Below are 23,739 nucleotides of genomic sequence, written 5' to 3' on the forward strand. Positions count from 1 at the left end.
AAGTACTCTTTGAATTTAATAGTCACTGTTGTAATGTAGGGAAATACATCAGCCAATTTGCACACCGCAAGATCCCACAAACTGCAATGTGATAATAACGAGGTCACCTACTTTTTAGTGATTGAGGGATAAATATTTGCTAGGACAAGGGGGGAGATCTCCGCTGCTCTTCTTCAAAATTGTGCCACGGGATCTTTTATATACACCAGAGAAAGCTTAATGTCTCTCCCGAAATGCAATACCTCCAACAGTACAGCACTCCCTCAACATTGCACTGACAATGTCAGCTTGGATTTTTTGTGTTCATGCCTCTGGTATGGGACTTGAAACCTTGCCCTTCTGACTGAGAGGTGAGTATGCTACCGACTGATCTATAGCTGACACCATTATTAAGTTTTAAAGACACAAAATAAAATACGACACTCAGTGCTCCCTCCCAAGAAGTGCAAATTCAGCTGGGATAAAAGTATATGTTTAACCATATCACAGAAAGTTGTATGAAAAAAAAGCGGCACTTATGTGAATCCTGACAGAGATCAGGAACTAACCAAACGCTCCTGGCAATTCTCCAGTGGCAATTTGGTTGCTCCACCAAACACCACCACATTGTTGTCAATCCAGGGAATGATATTGCCAGCCAGGTTGGCGGAACAGTTGGCCATGCTCCTGATGTCATCTGAGGTGAGAATGCGGTCCCAGATATTGAAGTGACTGAGTTCTCCAACAAATGCCTGTGTTGCATCGAACCTCCCGCCAACTGTGTCCTAAATGAGAACAAATTTGCATACAAATGATTGCTGTGGTACATTCAATATATGTGCCAATTTAATACTGATTGCTATGGCTTTAGGCTTTCTTTTAGCGCTGCAGCCTGAGCTCCAAATTGGGAGCCTGTGTGTCTTGGGTCTCTTGGCAGTATGAGAGTAGCAGAATTCATGGAATAAGAGGAGGAACAGGGAGAGGCCATTTATTCCCTTGAACCTGTTCCACCATTCAATTAGATCAGGACTGATGTGGACCTCAACTCCATTAGTCTGCCCTTGCTTGATAACTTTTCTCCTATCCTGTTAAATTTGCCCCTCTAGTCCATTACAGCAACATTTTGATTATTAATCACGTTTTTGTTTCTACTATCTTTCGTGCGAGACTTTTCAAAACAGACATCACTCTGAGTAAAGACATTTTTCCTAATGTGCATTATACAAATTTTCTTTCACCTATTTACATTTTATTCTTGATGGTCCTATTTTCCTGGCTTAATTTGAAATTTTATGGATGTACATTCATATCCATTTAATATTTATTTACATTGACAAAATCCACCATTAACCATCTTCTTTCATGAGTTTCTTCAATGTTACATGTACATGAATGATTTTTGACCAGCATGCTTTATATACAACCATGTTAAGTTGCAGTTACTAATTGTTTGATGAGTTACCTAGCCAATGTAAATTGTTTGCTGCCTTTTCAGCCCCTATTAATCTCTTTTTTCAGTCAATAAATTGGACAGACCTACATTCAGTTTCAATAGCGCTCCCTTTAACATAAATTTAAAAATTAGATCTTTACCAGTAATGCCCAAATCCCATGAATAAATAAAAACAAACTGGAATTCAAGCACTGACCCCTATAGGACTCCATTCAATTCTACCTCCATCCCCATTGCAACTGTCATGAGTAGCTTGTTTCATATTTTTAACTCATTTTCTATCTAGTCCCATGTTCTATCTTGATTCATTGGAAGTCTTTCATGTGGAACTTTTGCAAAAGCTTTCTGAAAATCCAAATAAACTATGTCCTAGAGAGTTATGTCATCTGCTTTATCTGTTGCATCCTCAAAGAAGTCAAGGAGGATCTGCCTCTTAACTCTACATTTGCTAGACATGAGGTGAGGAAAACTCCCAGTGGTGGAGAGCTTTGAGAACCATAGACTCAATGTTACCTGCTCCACTGAAGCATATTACACTTACCTCAAATTACTCATATACAGTATCCGAAGTGTTATTATCTAAAAGAAATCTACTTTCTCCTAAAAAGGCTTTGTTAAATCACTTTTTTCACTATCACGTATAACTTTTATGTGTTCCCGTTGACCCTTATCTCTCTAACGTAAGTGTATGAAGGAATATGGTTGTCATTATTATGGACATACAGTGACACCCACCTGCTCCTGTCCCAGGATTAGGACACCACCTGCTTTGATGGGATGCCATGGTGCCAGATTCTCCCCCGTACCACGCAATTGACCATCTTGATAAGCCTCCCACATGCCATCCCTGGTGGTCCATGTAATGCAAATGTGATGCCACTTGCCATCGTTAATATTCATGGGCAGCTGAGCTACCTGTTAATGAAATACTTTGGATAAGGTCAATGATTCACACAAGGGTTTGTTTTCATACTGAGTCACAATATTTAGTATTGGTTTGCTTAAATGGTTCTCAAAAAAAATGTTCGCAGATTTCTACATTTTCCAATTGAAACTTAGAGCGATTGATGGGCACCCAGGAGCAGTTGCCAGGTTGCAGTCACTCATCTCTGATTCAGGGAATATGGTAAATCACGACAGGAGGAAATTTCCTCTAGTCTACTATGTGGGGAATTTTAAACTCCCCCACATGGCAGAAACCAGGTGTCAGGGTGGGGAGGGATGGGCAGAAGGAGCAATTAAATTGGAGTTGTGAAACTTCCTGGTACAATCCCGTTGACTGCCATGTTAAGTTGCAGACAGCAAGGACACCCATGCCAGTGGGGTTCTTCATTAAATATGAAAATCAGGGAGCAATGATGTTATGGGGACCTGACTTCCCTTTTAAAGATGAACCTAATTGCCTGATTAATATCATGATGCCCCCCTCGAGTATCCTATGGCCTTGGTTCACGCATCATCATGAACAACAATTTTCATTTATATAGCAACTTTAACATAGTAGAACATCCCAAGCCGTTTATGAAGATTTTAGGGCAGGTGACCAAAAACTTGGTCAATGAAGTAGGTTTTAAGGGACATCTTAAAGGAGGAGAGCGAGCTAGACAGGTGGAGAGGTTTAGGGAGAGAATCCCAGAGTTTAGGGCCTGGGTAGCCACAGGCACGGCTGCCGATGGTGTAGCAATTAAAATTAGGGATTGGGACAAGGGGTTGAATTTTGAAAGTTTGCCACCGACATGAGAAAAAGGTGCGGCGCACACGCGACTTGTGCGCCGCTGAGCCGCCACAATATTTCGTGCAGTGGCTCATTTACATGGAGGGGGATCATGTGTTTCATCCTTGGTAAGGGTGTCCGGCACCACCGCTCAGGCGCCGGCACTATTTTTAAAGGGTTTCAAGCCCTTCAGTTCAATTTCCATGTATAAAGGCACAGGTTTGTTTAAAAGTTGAAATAAAAATTTGTTCACACCTGCAATCCCCTCTCCCACACCCCTCCCCAATGAATAAACAATTAGTTATTTTTTTCTCTCCCCCAAAAAAAGTAAATTCCCGATCCCGACCTTCCGCCCCCCAAACTTTCTGTACTTTGACATTCCCATCATCCCCTCAACCAATAGCATTTGTTTTTGCCGTCCCCCCAATGACGCCTGACCTGAAAATTTCACTCTTACCCCTCCCCACCAGTGTTACGCCTCGGATTTCCGCAGGGAGATCCGAAGGCGCGGGACTTCCGGCAATCGGCCAGAATATCGGCGTGGGACAGCCATCGCTACAGGGTAAGTCATTAGTCATTTATTTTAATGTAACTAACATATTTAAATAAAGTCTCCGTCGCCATGTGGAAGGGAGGCCACCATAAGGCCTCGCCTCTGCCGGTAAAATGGGGTGGGGCCTTCCCGCGTCGAGGCCCATGGCAGGACTCTCCCGGAAGGATTTTCTGAGGCCCCCCCACCATGGCCCCTGACATCGGGGGGGGGGGGGGGGGGGCTTGTAAAATTCAGCCCATTGTGCGAGTTAGGACAAGGGCAGCAGAGTTTTAGATGTGCTCAGATTTACAGAGGTTTTAAGGTGGGAGGCCAGCTCGGAGAGCTTTGGAAGAGACTCGTCCAGTTACAAAAGCATGGATGAGGGTTTCAGCAGCTGCTGAGCAGAGATGGGGCAGGGACAGCTGATGTTACAGAGGTGGAAGTAGGTGGTCTCAGTGATGGAGTGGATATGGGGTCGGAAGCTCACCTCAGGATCAAATAAGATGCTGAGGTCGCAAAACGCCTCAGGTCATGGCCAGGAATTAGGATGGAGTCGGTGGCTAGGGAAGAGTGTTTGTGGCAAGGACTAAAAAGACAACGGCTTCGGCTTTCCCGACAATAAAGAATGATCACTTTGGCAAGGCACCTCAGGCTGATGACTCTCACAGTCACTGCACACAGGGGAGAAAAGGGCAAAATTGGTCCAAAATAATATGCTGTTTGTAAAAGATATCCTAGCTGACAGAACTGGAGACTGCTCTAGCATTTAGCTCATTGGATACATCAGATTTGAAGTCTGGCTGCAATGTTTTGAGGGCAAGAACATGAGATAAGAAAAAGCAAAGCTCAGCTCATCCAGTTCATCCACATCAATGACTTCTCAACCATCTTCATCCCACTTCCAACTCATCGCCTGTAAAATTTAGACATCCGCCCTAACTTAACCTAGCAGCATTCCCAATGTGCTTTACAAAAGAGGGAGACAGGGTTAGGAGGGATGGCAATGGGTGTGGTGGAAGGTAACGGTTTTGAGGAGGCTTTGAAGGTGGGGTAGAAACAACGTAGCAAAACAGAGGGGTTTAGGAACAATGACTGAAGTCAAAATTGTCTGCTCTTGTTAACAATCTATTCCAAAGCTGACAAGAATAAAAACGTTCATTTTTAAAATGGCCCATGTTATAAGTAGGCAATTAAATGTTTGACTGAAAAAATATATATCTTGACACATGCAAGTGATATATTTAAATGCTCAATCGATATGATCAGCTATTTCTGTGTGCCATATGTAAGTGATACACACCTTGTCATTAATAAGTAATTCAATTGGATTGTTTGCCCATTCTATGAGCACAATTTCATTTGCTTGTCCGGACACAGCATAAGAGAAGGGTGTTCCAACACCGGACAATGCCCTGGACTGAATCCACATGCACACAGTGAAGGCATACATTTCAGGAAGGCTCTTCTTTATCCTGGCAAACAGGTAATTAGTTCGCAAATGTAGCGACACCTTGAAATCATCAGGTGACTTAAAGCCACTGCTCTCTATTGGGGACAAAAAAAAATGATTAAACAATAAACTCTTTTTGTTTAAAATATAAACAAAAGTGCTGGAAATACTCAGCATGCCTCGCAGCATCTGTGGAGAGAGAAACAGAGTTAACGTTTCAGGTCAATGACCCTTCATCAGAACTGGGAAAAGTTAGAAATGTATAGGATGGGAATAGAGGGATACGGTCCCCGGAAATGCAGAAGGTTTTAGTTTAGGCAGGCATCAAGATCGGCGCAGGCTTGGGGGGCTGAATGGCCTGTTCCTGTGCTGTACTGTTCTTTGTTCTTTGTTCTTTGTAATATGTTTTAAGTAGGGAAAATGGGGGAGGGTGGAAAAAGACCGGGAGGGAAGGTCTGTGATTGGGTGAAGTTGGGAGTTGGTGGTGCAGAGCCAAAGGGAGTGGTAATGGGACAAGTAAAGAAACGCAAGATGTGCGAATGGCAGAATAATGAACAGCTGCCATCCGAAAGCAAAAACAAGAGAGAACAAGATTAAGACATGCAAAGAAAAGAAAACAAAATGAGTGGGCAGAGATTATGGGGTCTGAAATTGTAAAACTCAATGTTGAGTCCAGAAAGCTGTAAAGTGCCTAATCGAAAGATGAATTGCTGTTCCTCGAGCATGTGTTGAGCTTCATTGGAACACTGCAGTAGACTGAGCACAGAGAGGTCAGTGTGACAGAAAGGTGGGAAATTAAAATGACAGGTCACCGGAGGCTCGAGGTCATGCTTGCAGACTGAATGGGGGTGTTCCACAAAGCAGTCACCCAATCTGTGTTGAGGAGTGGACCAGGGTGTTTCAAAGGGAATGCCCCCTATGGAATGCTGAAAAGGAAGGGGAAGATGTATTTGATGGTAGAATCACACTGGAAGTGGCAAAATAGTGGAGGATGATCCATTGAATACAGAGGCTGGTTGGGTGGAAGGTGAGGACAAGGGGAAACCTATCATGGTTCTGGGAGGGAGGAGAATGGGGTTATTTTGTACAGAATATGTAAGTTCTGTTATGAACGCTGGACTTTGTAGTGTGGTTATGTTTTTAAAAGCTGTGATCTTTAATGCAGTATAAATTGGACATTGAGAGGAGACCTCATTCCAATTCTGCCCAGAGACAAGCCAGGGGTCTTGGTTACCATGAGAACAAGGAACCCAGATCAAAGATCCTTTTGAAAGCAGGGTACAAGATTGTAACGCCTAAAGGACAATGGGTTTTGCTCTCCCAGACTCACAGATTGTAAGCAGGGAGTCAGGGGCTTTAAAATGCAAATTTGAGTTGCAATTTTTAACACCTGGAAATAAAGGAAGGCCCAGGTGGTTTTGCTATGGTCAGAATTATGGACTCTAAGAATTGCAAAAGGCAAACGATTATTGCCTTTTATTCTGGATAAATTAAACAGGCTTTCCTGGGAAGGACCAACAGCTGCTGCAGAGCCTGGGGAGAGAGAGAGAGAGAGAGACCAGTGGCTGTTTCTGAGAAAACAGCTGCTCCCAGAAAAAGCTACTAAGATTTGAGCCTGGTTTGAAGGCTCAAGCTTTGCAGAGGAGAAAGGATCAATGGGATCACCCGAGATTGCCTTATTAACTGAAGTCCAGTCAAATGTGCCCGGAAGAAGTGAGTGAAGAGGACTTCGGCTTTGAAAAGGACTGGGAGATCCAACCCATTGCAACTGGGAGGAATTTGGGACTTTAACCACAAGGGTACCGATTTTACTGAGAACACTTGTAATGTATAAATGTGGTGTGGGGTCCTCGTGTGTGTTAATAAGTTAATGGGAAATACCTTTCTCTGTAATTTAGTCTATTTGCTGCCTATTAAGTACTGTTTAGTTAATGTTGATTTTTAGTTTAGTTGTGAAAGTAAAAGTCGAAAAACATGAAATCTTTTTGTGTGATTTTTTTAACTGGTCACTGGGAAGTTCATATCTTGTTTTTAAGTTAACAGTCTCTACTGAGGTCATAACAGTTCAAAGCAGCATTTCTGAACAATTATTTACAAAATATTTGCAGCTGTGAAAGATATTTGATTGTGAACAACCAATGCTTTTATTCATCTTTTTTGTAATAAGTCTTACTTGCTGATTATATACTTTAGGATCAGGTCTGTATAATGTAACAGAGAACAGAGGGAAATTGAAATTACTCTGCAATGTAAGGCTTGGTGATTTGAGTTATATGCACTTGTAGTGGACATACTGCCACCATGTAAAGAAAGAACTTGCATTTATATAGCACCGTTCACAACCTCAGGACGCCCCAAATGATTTTACAGTCAATGAAGTACTTTTGAAGTATGATCACTGTTGTATGTAGGAAACGTGGTAGCCAATTTGCACACAGAAAACTCCCACAAGCAGCAATGTGATAATGACCAGATAATCTGTTTTAATAATGTTGGTTTAAGGATAAATTCTGACCAGGTCATCGGAGAGAACTCCCTGCTCTTCTTCAAAATAATGCAATGAGATCTTCTTGAGAGGGCTGACAGGGCCTCTGCTTAACATCTCATCTGAAAGACGGCACCTCCATCAGTGCAGCTCTCTCTCAGTACTGCATTGGAGTGTTAGTCTAGATTGTGTGTTCAAGTCTCTGGAGTGGAACTTGAAAGCACAACCTCTTGTGCTTTCAAGACTGCAAGTAAAATGTGACAGACTCCATTCCATTCAAGCTTTTAGTCTATGGGTGTGAATTTCAAGATTATCTTGGTCATGTAATAGATACGTGAATAAATAGTTGGCATTTAAGACATGGAACAATCCAACAGATTTCAAGATTCTTTCTGCAGTACTATGCATGAGACAGTACAATTTGTACATTGTGATTTCTAATTTCAGTTTAAACCAATAATTAGTTGTTGAAGATTAAAATAAAACCTGGAAGTGAGATTCTTCCATTAATCATATTGGGTAGAATACTTTTTTGGTTTGGCTAATGTAAATAAGCATTATTCTAAAATAACCAAAAGTCGGTGATTCACACTGGATATTCCAACAATTCTGCTCAGTCAATACCTTTCTCTAATTCAGTAACCCTTTCATGCAAGGCATTGAGGGCAGACTCTGTCTTGTAACGGTGTGCCGCCGTCTCATTCAGAAGAATGTATTTCTCATCCTCAAGTTCGGAGACTTTGTTTAACAGTTGACTTTCCAAATCCCCAAGCTTTCTCTGCAGTTGTTCACGGAGGTCACTGGGGAAAGCATGGTTGGAAAGATTGGGGCGTGTTTGTTGCTGTTGCAAAATAAAACATAGAACATAAGTACCAGGAACTAAACCATGGTCAATAAGCTTTGAAGCATGGGTTTACTCACTAACCTAATACACATTGATATGTTTTGTACTTTCATTATCATCTAGTTCATAGATTTTCAAACTGAAGTCATCATCGTGAGAGGGGTCTGAGAAGTCGTCAGCTTTATCTATTTATTGACTCAGTAATAGGTTATTTCTATTGCTGCAATCTAATAATAGTTAAAAAAGACATTTATTACATCAGCATTTTTTTCCTCTAGATAGTTAACACTTTTGGAATTTCGGATACCCAGAATATGTCAATATTTGCAGAAGATTCCTGGAAGGTAATCAATATTTTGCAGACAATCCTCCACATATAAATTCTTGGAAAGTACTGATCTTGTTGACAGTGCAATGGTTGGGATATGTATTGCACAGAGAATAGCAGCAGGCTGTGAGTGCTTTACACCATTGAACAGGCTGGCTATTTAATAACACACGATATTCTATTTTTCACTGTAGTGATCTGTCCCCTTGGAATGTTGTTGTTAAGAGTTCACATGTTCCATTACTGTCTCCAGTTAATTCCCCCCACCCCCATTGTTGCTAATTGCCAGACACAAGCTTTTGTAGTATAGTTTCAATCAAGGATCAAGGACTGTTTGAATGTTTTTGTTCCATTAAATATGACTTTTTTTGTCAGATCCCTAATAGTTATAGAGCTTAAAAACTACATTGTGTGACTTTAGAACACAAATACATGATATTTTAATGAAACTATTTTGCCTGATACTTTAAATAGAAGCATTCATCAGTTTAAAACAAACAGATTAACCCTTTCATTAAATTAGTGGGCAAAGACATTTTGGTATGGACAAGCTAAGCTTTGGTTTGCAAAGACAAAATAATTTCAAACCTATAGTATTAATTGAAAGGAAGTGAGTAGTTAATTAGAATTAGAATTAGAACATTACAGCGCGGTACAGGCCCTTCGGCCCTCGATGTTGCGCCGACCTGTGAAACCATCTGACCTACACTATTCCATTTTCATCCATATGTCTATCCAATGACCACTTAAATGCCCTTAACTCATACTCTCCTTTATTGGATTAAAATATTGATAGAATGTTTGGACACTGAATAATTTTATTTTAACAATCATTCGGTTTTCCAATTTCTATGTGTCAAATGTTTGATTAATCCTTAAACTATCCAGTGTACAAGATTGCCCCTAATGTAGTGAGTCTCACTTATAAGTGCCATGAAGAGGGTGCAGGGATGAGATCTGGGCCAAGTGCAGTTTTAAGGCAGAGTAAATTAATCTATTCTAAATCAAATTTTGGAGCATTTGCTGCTGATATTATCTAACTTTGCAAAGTAATATATAATTTTATTTAATGCTGAAACTATGCATCTTGAAAATATTTTTACCATTTGATTTTGTTTAGATTTTTGTGAAAAGGTAATCTTTTCAGCATAATTGCACGGTCAACTTTCACAGGTGTAATCATATAGAAATCAAGTTAGATAGAATGATACATAGCATTACTTAATAAACACCAATAACACTGAACAGACTATACACAACATTATGTAAGAAACCATAATTAACCTTAAGCACATCACAGAAAACATTATATCAAATTCCATCAAGATAACAAGGAAAAACTGCAAATTCTGCTTTTTGTAACATAGGTGGTGTGAAGTTAAGGCTGGAGAAGTCAATTAAGTTGAGTTAAAATCAAGAAAATATTATCACTTCTGTTTAAGTGATATGGATAAACATTTGACTCATATCAGAAAGGTGTCTTTGCAAAGAGTTTAATCCCACATTCTGCTATAATGTCCAATTTTCTTCATGATGTCATGTTTAATATGTTTATGCAGAATAAAATAATGGTCAGAATTGTCATTCTCTGATTAAAAGACAATTTAGGATAGGGTCTATTGGATTTAAAATGAATAAGTATACTAAAAGGTTAAGAAACGTACTGCATTCTTCAAAAATTTGTCTTCTATTTCCAACCATGAAATAAACCTGATATAATGGATTTGGAAACTAAATGTCTAAGTGTTAGCCCTGATTACAATCAGCCACTTCTCAACTCGCACAAAACCGAATGGGTCAAATGTTATTTTTACACAAAGATTCAATTACATATACGTGGGTTACTCGTATCACACAAATTGAATGACTCATTGCGAAATAAGCTTGACACAACTAATTAAACAGATTGTGACCTCCTTAGCTGTGCCTTGCATTATACTGTAATGTACTATTTGGGACCTTGTCAAGTAAGAGTCTGAACCTTTAAACAAAAAACAAAGGCCAAATAACCAAGTTCAATTGTAATCAGTCTGTGCCTCATTTTCTCCAAGCCTGAGTATTTTTTGTATTGACTTTATTGGGATACTGCTTGGATTTATTACACAGCTTCGTACTGTGAGGGCACTGGATTAAGTTTAATGAAGTTATACTCATTAATCTGGAGCAGTTTGGCATCGACAGCACATGTCAACAGCATCCCAAGATTCAGAATCAATAATCCTTCCAAGTTAGAACCATAAGAACAAAAAAGATTAAAATGACAATAATTGATAGAATAAAACAAATGCCAATATTAAATAATTCCAGTTGTTTGACATTAAGACAAGTCTCCCTTAACCTTATGGAGTAGAACACTTTTTTCTATATTGCTAATTTAATGAAGCATTATTCTAGCTAAATAACCAAAGATCAATTCACATATTTCAACATTTCGAAAGGTTTTGATTTCCTAGTTGAATGCAAATAATGTAGCCCCACCCCCCACGTCCCAGCGCCCCAACTCGTGAGTTCTCTTGAATTGATACACACTCACGTAACTGACTGCAAGAAAATTATTAACACAGACTTCTTTACCTGGCCTTCATCTTCAAATCAACACTGTTGATTTAAGCAAACTAAATGCCATGAGCTATTTTGCCACACAGCAAGCAGTCCTACCACTGATAATGACTTAATCTCAAACTATTATGGTTGTCCTATGATGAGAGGCTGAGTAAATTGGGCCTGTATTCTCTGACGTTTAGAAGCATGAGAGGTGATCTAATTGAGACATACAAGATTCTGAAAGGGCTTGATAGGGTAGCAGTTGAGAGATTGTTCCCACTGGTCAGGGAATCTAGAACACGGGGACACAGTCGCAAGATAAGGGGCCAATCATTCAGGACTGAGATTAGGAGAAGTTACTACACTCAAAGGGTGGAGAATCTTTGGAATTCTCTATCCCAGAGGGTTGTGGATGCTCCATCATTGAATACATTTAAGGCTGGGATGGATAGATTTTTGGTCTCGCAGGGAATCAAGGGATATGTGGAGTGGGCAGGAAAGTTGAGTTGAAGCCCAAGATCAGCCATGATCGTATCGAGCAGACTCGAAGGGCCATATGATGTACTTCTTCTCCTATTTCTTGTGTTGTTGTGTTTTTTGTGTACTTGTTGAGTGCTAGTTCATTGTTTCATGATGGCGTGCTGGCAGGATGGCTCATTGTGTTGCAAATAAAGTTGTGTTCTATAGTTTGGTGCACTAGTTAAGAGACAATATCAAGGGAAAACACTTAACATTTGGAATGCGCTTCCTGAAAGGGTGGTGGACAGATTCAATAATGAATTTCAAAAGGAAATTGAATAAATACTTGAAGGGGGGAAATTTTGTAGGGCTATGGGGAATGAGTAGATGAATGCGATTAATTGGATAGGTCTTTCAAAGAGCCAGCACAGGTATGGTGAGCCAAATGGCCTCCTCCTATGCTGTAAGATTCTATGAGCAAGTAGTTTTAAGATTATTAGAATCATAGAATGCTTACAGAAGAGAAGGAGTCCATTTGGCCCACCGTACCTCTGCTGGTTCTATGAAGGAGCAATTTGCCTAGGCCACTCCCCTGCCTCCTCCTCATAGCCCTGCACATTCTTCCTTTTCAGATAACAAACTAATTCCCTCTTGAAGGCCTCAATTGAATCTGCCTCCACCACACTCTCAGGCAGTGCATTTCAGATCCTAACTACTCTGTGCGAAAAGGTTTTTCCTCATGTCACCATTGCTCCTTTGCCAATTACCTTAAATCTGTGCCCTCTGGTTCTCGATCCTTCCACCCATGGGAACAGTTTCTCTCTATCTACTCTGTCCAGACCCCTCATGATTTTGAATATGTTTAATCAAATCTCCTCTCAACCCTCTCGTCTCCAAGGAAATCAGCCCCAACTTCTCCAATCTATCCACTTAACCGAAGTTCCTCATCCCCGGAACCATTCTCATGAATCTTTTCTGCACCCTGTCTAACGCCATCACATCCTTCCTAAAGTGTGGTGCCCAGAACTGGATGCAATACACCAGTTGAGGTCAAACCAGTGTTTTATACAAGTTTAACATAACTTCCCAGCTTTTGTGCTCTATGCCCCTATTCTTAGGAAGCTGTATGTTTTATTAACTGCACTCTCTCGTTCTATCCTTATCATGATATTTTTTTCAATGTAGCTGTGAAACTAGTTAAAGAGTAAGTGAGTTTAAGTTCAGTAAGACAACATTTAGTAAGTGAGATAAAAACAGAAAATGCTGGAAATACTCAACAGGTCTGGCAGCACCTGTGGACAGAGAAACAGACCTCCTGAGGATTTCCAGCACTTTCTTTTTTTCAGATTGCCAGCATCTACGGTATTTTGCTGTTAGTTTAGTAGGTGAGTTTCTATTCAGCTTTAAAGAGGTATATCAAGTGATGATACGTGTTTGGTTGGAATACATCTCTGTTAATACCCAGGTCCATCTGTGACTCTAGTAAATATGACCCATACCTCTGACAGCGCCTCCGGCAGTTATCTTTTGCCTGGTGTTATGAGCCAAGGAATTGGTGCAACTAATAATTCCCTCTCACTGAAAGAGGTGCCCTCTCATCAGCTTTTCTCTTTCTTGTTTTCACCCTATTCACAAAGCCAAAACAGCTTTCATTATGAAAACCATTATGCGCGTGTTATCACATCCTATCACCGAAATCCTACTTCGAACCTTAACCATAATCCGTGCTCAGGCTGCTTACTGTCGAACATAGGGCAGCACAGGGGCGCAGTGGTTAGCATCACAGCTCCAGTGACCCGGGTTCATTTCTGGGTACTGCCTGTGTGGAGTTTGCAAGTTCTCCCTGTGACCGCATGGGTTTCCGCCGGGTGCTCCGGTTTCCTTCCAGAGCCAAAGACTTGCAGATTGATAGGTAAATTGGCCATTGTAAATTGCCCCTGGTGTAGGTAGATGGTCGGAGAATTGAGGGAAGGTGGGTGTGTGGTAGGGAATCTGGGATTAATGTCGGATTAGTATAAATGGGTGGTTGATGGTCGGCACAGACTCGGTGGAACAGACTCTGTTTCAGTGCTGTATCTCTCTATGACTTTATATACTAAAGGGCTCTGTGAACATCCAGTTTCACCCTCAGCACTATAATTCTGCCATAATGTGAGCTGCTGGTGGACAGTGACATCAACAATTATTTTAAAACAGGTTCAGCACTGCACAGCAGACTGGAGTTTAGTTCAGAATTCTGGAGTTTCAGCACCAAGGAGAGCTCCGGTCATTGATACAGTATTGGTCAGTTCAGCACCTGGGACAGTTCAACATACCGGGGAGAGATCAGTACCCGGAACTCAGCGCAACAATCGCGACTGCCTGAATCGGTAGATGTTGCATCCTGATGGGGAAAGGATTCAATTGAGTCGTAATCCTAAATCTAGGGAATAATTATTTATTGCTGCCCACTGCTAAACCTCGCCCAGACTGTCTGGATCTCTACAAAAACAAACTCCGACCTTCAGCTGCTTCGAAGAACCTACATAGTATCATCGCCGCTCTGAACGAAGCTGCAACACATCAGGACAATTACAAATCTCGGCAAAGGAGAGGAGTAGAGTAACACGGGAAGAAGTGTGTGTTGACACCTCTCACATATCTTGAAGTTACTGATCTTACCTCCAGACTCCCGAGTCTATCTTTCAACGCTTGTATGGTCCTCCCCAGGTGATCGACCACTTCACTGTGATCCCGGGGGAGGTCGCCCATGGTGTCTTTGCCATTCGCTTTGTCATGTTGTTTCCTTCGGCTCCCCTTGTACTTGGCTTCCAGTTGGGCGCTCTCACATCTGGTCAACTTGCTGGTCAGTTCCTTGATGGTCTCCTTTTGGTTGCCCATGGTCTCCTTTTGTTGCAGGATGGTCTCCCTTAGATGCATCACCGTGGAGCGGAGGTCCTGCTCATGGGGCGTGCCAACCGGAACGGGCACGGGTGGCACCGGGCATGTCGGGTCTGCGTCCAACGGGATGGAGGTACAGACGAACCGAGTGGCCTTTGCGTCCTGGCCCCGTGCCGTGGAGCCGCCGCCGGTAACGAGAAGGATGGCGGCAACCAGCAAAGCGAACATGACCGCGATGGTGATTGCCACAAGGTAACTCAGAGCGAGCCAGTTATTCTACCTGGCTGTTGGGATGAAGGAGCCGCGGTGGGAGTAGGTCGAAACTGGCGAGTGCACTCAGACCCAAAGCCGATTAATGCTCTTGGCGCCTCCATCCCCGCCTATTTATTGGTGGGAAAAGATTTTGCGTCAGCTGGCCTCTAAGGAATGAGTGAGATGCAGATAGTTCCAGCTCCGCCCCTGTATCCTTTCCCACAACAGTCATGCAGCAGCTTCAGAACAGCCCGGAAACGGCGAGGAAACACACGAGTGCATCTGCCCCAGCTCCTGGTTCTCTCATCATTCATTACTGCCCCAACTCGCATCAACATTGAATGAGATGAAAGTGATGGAAATTTTACTCCTTTTGTCCCGGGACTTCAATAAAATACCTTTAACGATTTGACTGAAAAGATTACCAAGTGAGTCAATACACAATTAGTCCATTATCCCAGTAAAAATTACCGAGTGACTCAGTAGATTAGATTAGATTAGAGATACAGCACTGAAACAGGCCCTTCGGCCCACCGAGTCTGTGCCGAACATCAACCACCCATTTATACTAATCCTACACTAATCCCATATTCCTACCAAACATCCCCACCTGTCCCTATATTTCCCTACCACCTACCTATACTAGTGACAATTTATAATGGCCAATTTACCTATCAACCTGCAAGTCTTTTGGCTTGTGGGAGAAAACCCACGCAGACACAGGGAGAACTTGCAAACTCCACACAGGCAGTACCCAGAATCGAACCCGGGTCCCTGGAGCTGTGAGGCTGCGGTGCTAACCACTGCGCCACTGTGCCGCCCAAAGTCGATTGATGTAATCAGGTAAAATTACCTAGTGAGTTGATCTATTTAACTAGATAAAGATTGTCGAGCCACAAATAACCAACTAAAACATACCAGTTGGATTGATTCTTGTGTGCATCATACTGTTAATGGTAGACACACCACCCATATTCCGAATGCCTCAACCCAGGGAGTATTACCAACTACTTTTTATTGCAGTGATTACTTTTTCTATGGATCCTTTATATTTGCCAACCGTTACTGAACCAAAATTAGGGCTTGTGCCAGGCTCTTGGGGTGGGGTCATGATGTGCTCTTGGGGTGTGTTATTGAGAAGGGATGGGACTGACTACTGAGCCAAAGCACAACTTACCCTATAGCCTTAGCATATCCCTATCACTCCAAAAAGATCATTCCTTCTGCCCACAACGGAAAAATAAAGTTGTTCTCCATGAATGGCTCTCATCATCACATCTTTCCCTTGCTACTAGATTATTGCTATTTCACCAGTTTAACAGTGGTATTCTTGTAGTCACATAAGTTTTTGGGGGGCTTTTTCCAGATCCAGGCTATCCTTAAGAATGTGTTTGACCCAACAGATATCTTGTCATTTACATAACACCTTTCATGACCTCAGTGTGTCCCAAATGCAGCATTTCTGTCATGTGGTCACTGTTCTAATACAGGAAATGTGGCAACCAATTCACACACAGCAAGCACCCACAAACAGAACTGCGATGAATGACCAGACATTCTGTTTTTAAGTGGTATTGGGTGAGGGATAAATATTGGCCAGGATGCAGGGAGAACTCCCCTGCTCTTCTTGGAATGGGACCATGGGATCTTTTACATCCAACTGAGAGGGCGGAAGGGCATTAGTTTAACATCACAAACCTAAAGATGGCACCTCCAACAAGTTTGCACTTCCTCAGTACTACAGAGGGATGTCAGCCGAGATTTCATGCTCAAGACCCGGGAGTGGGACTTATACCCACAACCTCTGACACAGAGGCAAGAGTGCTACCCACTGAGCCACAGCTGATACCATAGCATATGCCTATGACTTCAAACAGGCCATTCCTATCACCCACTGTAGAATTAGTCAGCATGCAAATGATCCAGCCCATGAAGTCGGCTTTTCAAAATTGCTTTTAAACAATGCAAGAAATTAGCATAATTTCAAATGGCACTGACCCGAACTTAAAATATCTTTCATAAAATCATCCAATGCATAACAGAGGCAAGAGGCCGTATTAATTTCTTGTGGTGCAGTGCTACAAAAAAGGGAGAGGAACATCTTCCCATGTGTGTGATTACCTCATGTGACCTTTCTGCATTGCATTTGAACGCTGTCATCCAAAGATAACTGGCAAAGCTATAAACATCTGTGAATTAGCCTCTCTGTGTCAGCTGTAGACTTCATCATACAAACATCTGACAGTTCAATGCAAGATGCTTTCGCACACAATATGTTAATAGAAAGAATGTGAGCAAGAAAATACTTTGATTGTTAAACAGTGATCCCCAGAAAGTCATTATTGGCTTTCTATTTTAAATCAAAATGGCCATGTTTGGAATTCAATCCAACGCAGACGGATGTGATAAAAGTTTCTTCTCTCAACAAAGGATACTAAATTGGAACATAGGAACGTAGGAGCAGGAGTAGGCCATTCAGCCCATCAAGCTGGCCCCACCATTCAATACGGTCATGGCTGATCTTCCACTTCAATGCCTTTTTCCCACACTATCCTCATATCCCCTTATGTCATTTGTATTTAGAAATCTGTCAATCTCTGCTTTAAACATACTCAATGACTGAGCTTCCACAGCCCTCTGGGGTAGAGAATTCCAAAGATTCACAACCCTCTGAATAAAGAAATTTCTCCTCATCTCTGTCCTAAGTGGTTTCCCCCTTATTTTGAAATTGTGTCCCCTGGTTCTAGACTTCCCAACCAGGGGAAACATCTTAGCTGCATCTATCCTTTTAAGTATTTTGTAGGTTTCAATGAGATCACCTCTCATTCTTCGAAACTCTAGAGAATACAGGCCCAGTTTTCCCAATTTCTCTCCATAGGACAGTCCCACCATCCCGGGAACCTTCATTGCACTCCCTCTATGGCAATAATATCCTTCCTAAGGTAAGGGGACCAAAACTGCACACAGTACTCCAGGTGCAGTCTAACCAATGTCCTATACAATTGAAACAATTAAATGAAATATATCCGGAAAACTCCAATCCAATTAACAATGTGTGTGACTGCACAGGGCAAAAACTGTCTGTAATTTGGTGCTAAGTGACATTGTTGTCAACGAGACTTGATGGTCAAATGGCATCAAACTGACTTACAGAGGTTGTGACCAGGAGACAATTTGTTTAGGCAGAGGGGATGAAATGTCATTCTTTAACCCACGGTTATACTTGCAAATGTTTAGTGCTGCACTGGGTAAACATAGCAGCATAAAGTATAACAATTCTGTTGCTAGGATTGGCATCTCTGACTTTGATCAACATAATTTGCCTGTGTTATGTTGGGGAAAGGCATTTCAGGGTTACAGAACCAAAGAAGGACATAAGATACAGATGAAACATGATCTAATTGAGTTGATTTTGTTGAAAAACAGCAAAATGCAGCAGCACTTTTGAACATATTGTTATATTTTCAGGTCTTTAGACTACAACCCTGATTTTGACCTGATCATATATGTGGCTCATCCAGTTGAGTTTCTGTTCAATAGTGAGCATAGGATGTTGACGGGGGTTCAGTGATGGTAACGCCATTGAGGCTCTGTCTTCTTGGAGATGGTTATTGCCTGGTGAATGTTGCTTGTCACTTATCAGCCCAAGTCTGGATGTTGTCCAAGACTTGCTGCATATGGGCTTGGCCTGCTTCATTATTGAAGGCATTGTGAGAGGAGCTAAACACTGTGACCTTATGAAGGAGGGAAGCAACTGAAGATAGTTGACACATGCATGTGAAATTCCCTTTTCCACTATTTTAATGAAGGTATGAACCAACTTACTTTGAACATGTTGTTAAAATGGAGTTCTATATAAGCGCATTAACACAATCGTTACTAATATCATGGAATACAATTTCAATCCATTGGGTAAAAGCAGAAAGTGCTGGAAATACTCAGCAGGTCAGGCAGCATCTGTGGAGAGAGAAGCAGAGTTAACGTTTCAGGCCAGTGATCAGAACTGGCAAAGATTAGAAAAGAATCAGGTTTTAAGACAGTGAAGGGTCGGGGGGGCGAGGGGTGGGGGGGAGGGATTGTTGGTGGGGAAGAGAACAGGGAAGGTGTGTGATAGGGCAGAGGGCAGGAGAGATTAAACAACAAAGCTGTCATGGGACAAAGGCAAAGAGAGTGTTAATGCTTGTGGTGAAAGACAAAGCATTAGTCCAGAGAGAGTGTTAATGGCAGAATAACGAGCAGTTCTGGTTTTCAAGATAACCAATACTACAAATCAATTCGAAATGTAACTAGATCAATTTCAGGAGGTTGAGTGAACAGAGAGATTATAGTGAGAAGGTGAGACTGAGATCAACCAAAAAAGATTGTAAGTGTTGACTTTGGATTCCCATTCCTATTACTGTATTTTCCTCTGTTGATTCCCAATCACCATCTTATAATGGTGCTGGTGAGCACAGTTATTTTCAACGTTTGGTAAAATTTGAATGTCTTTCATACAACAGATTGGGGCTGTGCCAGATTCTCTCTTGAGTGAACAGATGCCTGCCATCCAGAGTGTGAATGTCAGGAATGCATTAAACGTAGGCAGAGGAGACCGTGAGAATGGAGCTATGAGTATGGTGGGTGAATCAGTTACCATCTACAAGGTGCACTGCAGCAACTTGCCAAGGCTCCTTCGACTGCACCTTCCAAACCTGCGACCTCTTCCACCTAGAAGGACAAGGGCAGCAGACGCCTGGGAACACCACCATCTGCAAGTTCCCCTCCAAGCCACACACCAACCTGACTTGGAAATACATCGCTGTTCCTTCATCATCACTGGGTCAAAATCCTTCCTAACAGCACTGGAGCAGATCAAGTAGTTGGCTCACCACCACCTTCTCAAGGATAATTAGGGATGGGCAACATCCCTTGCCATCAAAACCCACATCCCATGAATGAATAAAAGAAATAGACTGAAGCCTCTACTCACCTTGACCCACTGCAATGTACAACTTTTTAAACCCCGCCATTACCATTTTCAGCAATGTTTTGCTTCAATAATATTAATGTAATATTCCTACAAGAAGATGTTGAGTTTCCCCATTCACCCTTGGCAGAAAGGTACATGAAAGTTATCGGTAAAGAACTATTTCACATTCTTCCTTTCAGAGTTTCAGAACTGCCTCTAATTAGAACGAAGCATGCTCTGCTTGCTTGAAGAGCTAAGGAAGAGGTTTGTGCGTCATACTGCTCCCAGCTCACTTCAAGCTGTTTCCACAGTACTCAGGGATGTGACAACCCATCTCTGTACAATGTCGCTGGTCCCATCTGCTGGGTAGAAAGCCCTTCCTCTGTCTCCTTCTGTGACTGATGCGACTGATGCCACATGCAGCACATCCATCAAACATTAATAAATTACTTCAGAAGTATGAAGGGTTTTGATAGAGTAAATAGGGATGAAACTGTTTTCACTGGCAGAAGCGTTGCTAACCAGAGGACATAGATTTAAGGTAATTGGCAAAAAGAAATGCCAGAAGCGAGATTAGGAGCCTTTTTTAATGCAGCGAGTAGTTATGATCTGGATTGTGCTGCCTGAAGGATGGTGGTAGCAGATTCAACTTTCAATAGGGAATTGGATAAATACCTGAAGGCAGAAAATTTACAACACTATTGGGAAAGAGCAGGGGTGTGGGATTAATTGGATCGCTCTTTCAGAGAGCTAGCACAGGCACACAGGGTCGACTGGCCACCTTCTGTGCTGTATGATTCTGTGAGAAGGCTTTAAAATAACCACATCTTTGAGACCTTAAGTTCATACCCTGACTGACAAAAAGTGCTTAGCATAAAGAAATGCATTAATAATTATCCACAAAAATGTCACAACCTATGTCCGACCTCCTTAGCAAAGCCAGCAATCTTCCAATTGCAGCGAGGACCAAAAGAAACAAAAAATGATCTTGCATTTATATAGCACCTTTCAGAACCTCAGGATGTCCCAAAGTGCTTTACAGCCAATGAAATGTTTTTGAAATGTGGTCATTGTTGTAATGTAGGAAACGTGGCAGCCAATTTGTGCACAGCAAGCTCCCACAAACAGCAATGTGATAATGACCAGATAATCTGGTTTTGTCGTTTTGATTGAACGATAAATATTGGCCCAGGACACTGGGGAGAACTCCTCCTCTTCTTCGAAATATTGCCATGAAATTTTTACATCCACCTGAGATCCAGATGGGGCCTTGCTTTAATGTCTCATCCAAAAGATGGATTCCAGCTGTGCATCAAACTCCTCAGCTGCCACAAAGTGCTCACTTATTAACCAAAAAAATTAACCCGTACTTGTAATGTCTGTACTACTACAAACCTGATTCTGCACCATTCTATTTTTCAACCTTTCAACCATCAATTTCAATTGGAGGTTTTTTTAACAACTTACCTTGGTGCAGTTCAGATTCATTGATTAACATTCTCTTTTAAATTCCGTGGAAGACAAATGGTTTCAGGAAAATAATCAATAAGATATTATATGCTTAATTTATCTTCTATGTTTTCTCAGCATCTGCTACCAAACAATAATACAAAGCACTTTTGTCAATGCCTGTAAAAAGCTTTACTTTTTATCTGACTCCAGAATGATTAAATGGTCCACTCCACAGTTACCATTTGAGGTGATCTTGGGACAGTCCTTAACAAGAGTCTGTCATTGTAACCAGTTCTTGCATTGGTTACTGCGTGAGCTCATTCAACAGGGAGATGGTAGACTGAAGTCTGGATACAGGTTCAGAATTTTCTGGAGCAGGGCATCTACTCCCCATTGGTTAGACCTTTCTCCCTCACAACAGGTAAAGGAAGTAGGTAGATGGGTTACCGTCAGGGGAAGGAGAGGGAACCAGCAGGCAGTGCAGGGATCCCCTGTGACCGTTTCCCTCAACAACAGGTATACCTTTTTGGATACTGTTGGGGGGGACGACTTACCAGGGGTAAGCAATGGGGTACAGGTCTCTGGCGCAGAGTCTGTCCCTGTTGCTCAGAAGGGAAGGGGGAAGAGGAGCAGAGCATTAGTCATTGGGGACTCCATAGTTAGGGGAACAGATAGGAGGTTCTGTGGGAACGAGAGAGACTCACAGTTGGTGTGTTGCCCCCCAGGTGCCAGGGTTTGTGATGTCTCGGATAGTGTTTTTGGGATCCTTAAGGGGGAGGGGGAGCAGCCCAAGTCGTGGTCCACATAGGCACCAACGACATAGGTAGGAAGAGAGATGGGGATTTAAGGCAGAAATTCAGGGAGCTAGGGTGGAAGCTTAGAGCGAGAACAAACAGAGTTGTTATCTCTGGGTTATTGCCCGTGCCACGTGCTAGCGAAGCGAGGAATAGGGAGAGAGAGGAGTTGAACACGTGGCTGCAGGGATGATGTAGGAGGGAGGGTTTTGGTTTTCTGGATAATTGGGGCTCTTTCTGGGGTAGGTGGGACCTCTACTAACAGGATGGTCTTCACCTGAACCAGAGGGGTACCAATATCCTGGGGGGGAGATTTGCTAGTGCTCTTCGGGGAGGTTGAAACTAATTCAGCAGGGGGATAGGAACCTAAATTGTAGTTCCAGTGTACAGGATGTTGACAGTAGTGAGGTCAGGGATAAGGTTACAAGGACGCAAGAGGGCACTGGCAAGCAAGAACTTGGTTTAAAGTGTGTCTACTTCAACGCCAGGAGCATCCGGAATAAGGTGGGTGAGCTTGCAGCATGGGTTGGTACCTGGGATCTCGATGTTGTGGCCATTTCGGAGACATGGGTAGAGCAGGGACAGGAATGGATGTTGCAGGTTCCGGGATTTAGATGTTTCAGTAAGAACAGAGAAGATGGTAAAAGAGGGGGGGGTGTGGCATTGTTAATCAAGGAGAGTATTACGGTGGCAGAAAGGACGTTTGAGGACTCGTCTACTGAGTAGTATGGGCCGAGGTTAGAAACAGGAGAGGAGAGGTCACCCTGTTGGGAGTTTTCTATAGACCTCCGAATAGTTCCAGAGATGTAGAGGAAAGGATAGCGAAGATGATTCTCGACAGGAGCGAGAGTAACAGGGTAGTTGTTATGGGGGACTTTAACTTTCCAAATATTGACTGGAAATACTATAGTTCGAGTACTTTAAATGGGTCAGTTTTTGTCCAGTGTGTGCAGGAGGGTTTTCTGACACAGTATGTAGACAGGCCAACCAGGGGCGATGCCACATTGGATTTGGTACTGGGTAATGAACCCGGCCAGGTGTTAGATTTAGATGTAGGTGAGCACTTTGGTGATAGTGATCACAATTCGGTTAGGTTTACCTTAGCGATGGGCAGGGACAGGTATATACCGCAGGGCAAGAATTATAGCAGGGGGAAAGGAAATTATGATGCGATTAGGCAAGATTTAGGATGCGTAGGATGGGGAAGGAAACTGCAGGGGATGGGCACAATCGAAATGTGGAGCTTATTCAAGGAGCAGCTATTGCGTGTCCTTGATAAGTATGTACCTGTCAGGCAGGGAGGAAGTTGTCGAGCGAGGGAGCCGTGGTTTACTAAAGAAGTTGAAGCGCTTGTCAAGAGGAAGAAGAAGGCTTATGTTAGGATGAGACGTGAAGGATCAGTTAGGGCGCTTGAGAGTTACAAGCTAGCCAGGAAGGATCTAAAGGGAGAGCTTAGAAGAGCGAGGAGAGGACACGAGAAGTCATTGGCGGATAGGATCAGGGAAAACCCTAAGGCTTTCTATAGGTATATCAGGAATAAAAGAATGACTAGAGTTAGATTAGGGCCAATCAAGGATAGTAGTGGGAAGTTGTGTGTGGAATCAGAGGAGATAGGGAAAGTGTTA

The 23,739-nt window shown here is 42.4% G+C and overlaps 1 protein-coding gene across 1 annotated transcript; it reads right to left on the minus strand.

The window, feature by feature from the left end:
• Window positions 1-536: 536 nt before the first annotated feature.
• nptx2b (neuronal pentraxin IIb) lies at window positions 537-14,896 on the minus strand. The gene is made up of 5 exons (XM_068056889.1): window positions 14,450-14,896; window positions 8,238-8,454; window positions 4,979-5,223; window positions 2,168-2,347; window positions 537-764 (listed from the first exon to the last, which is right to left on the minus strand). Exons 1-5 carry the CDS (start codon window positions 14,894-14,896, stop codon window positions 537-539), a joined length of 1,317 nt encoding a protein of 438 aa, XP_067912990.1.
• Window positions 14,897-23,739: the final 8,843 nt, after the last annotated feature.

This window comes from Heterodontus francisci, chromosome 24 (genome assembly GCF_036365525.1).
Source record: "Heterodontus francisci isolate sHetFra1 chromosome 24, sHetFra1.hap1, whole genome shotgun sequence".
In the NCBI taxonomy this organism is placed as follows: Eukaryota; Metazoa; Chordata; class Chondrichthyes; order Heterodontiformes; family Heterodontidae; genus Heterodontus; species Heterodontus francisci.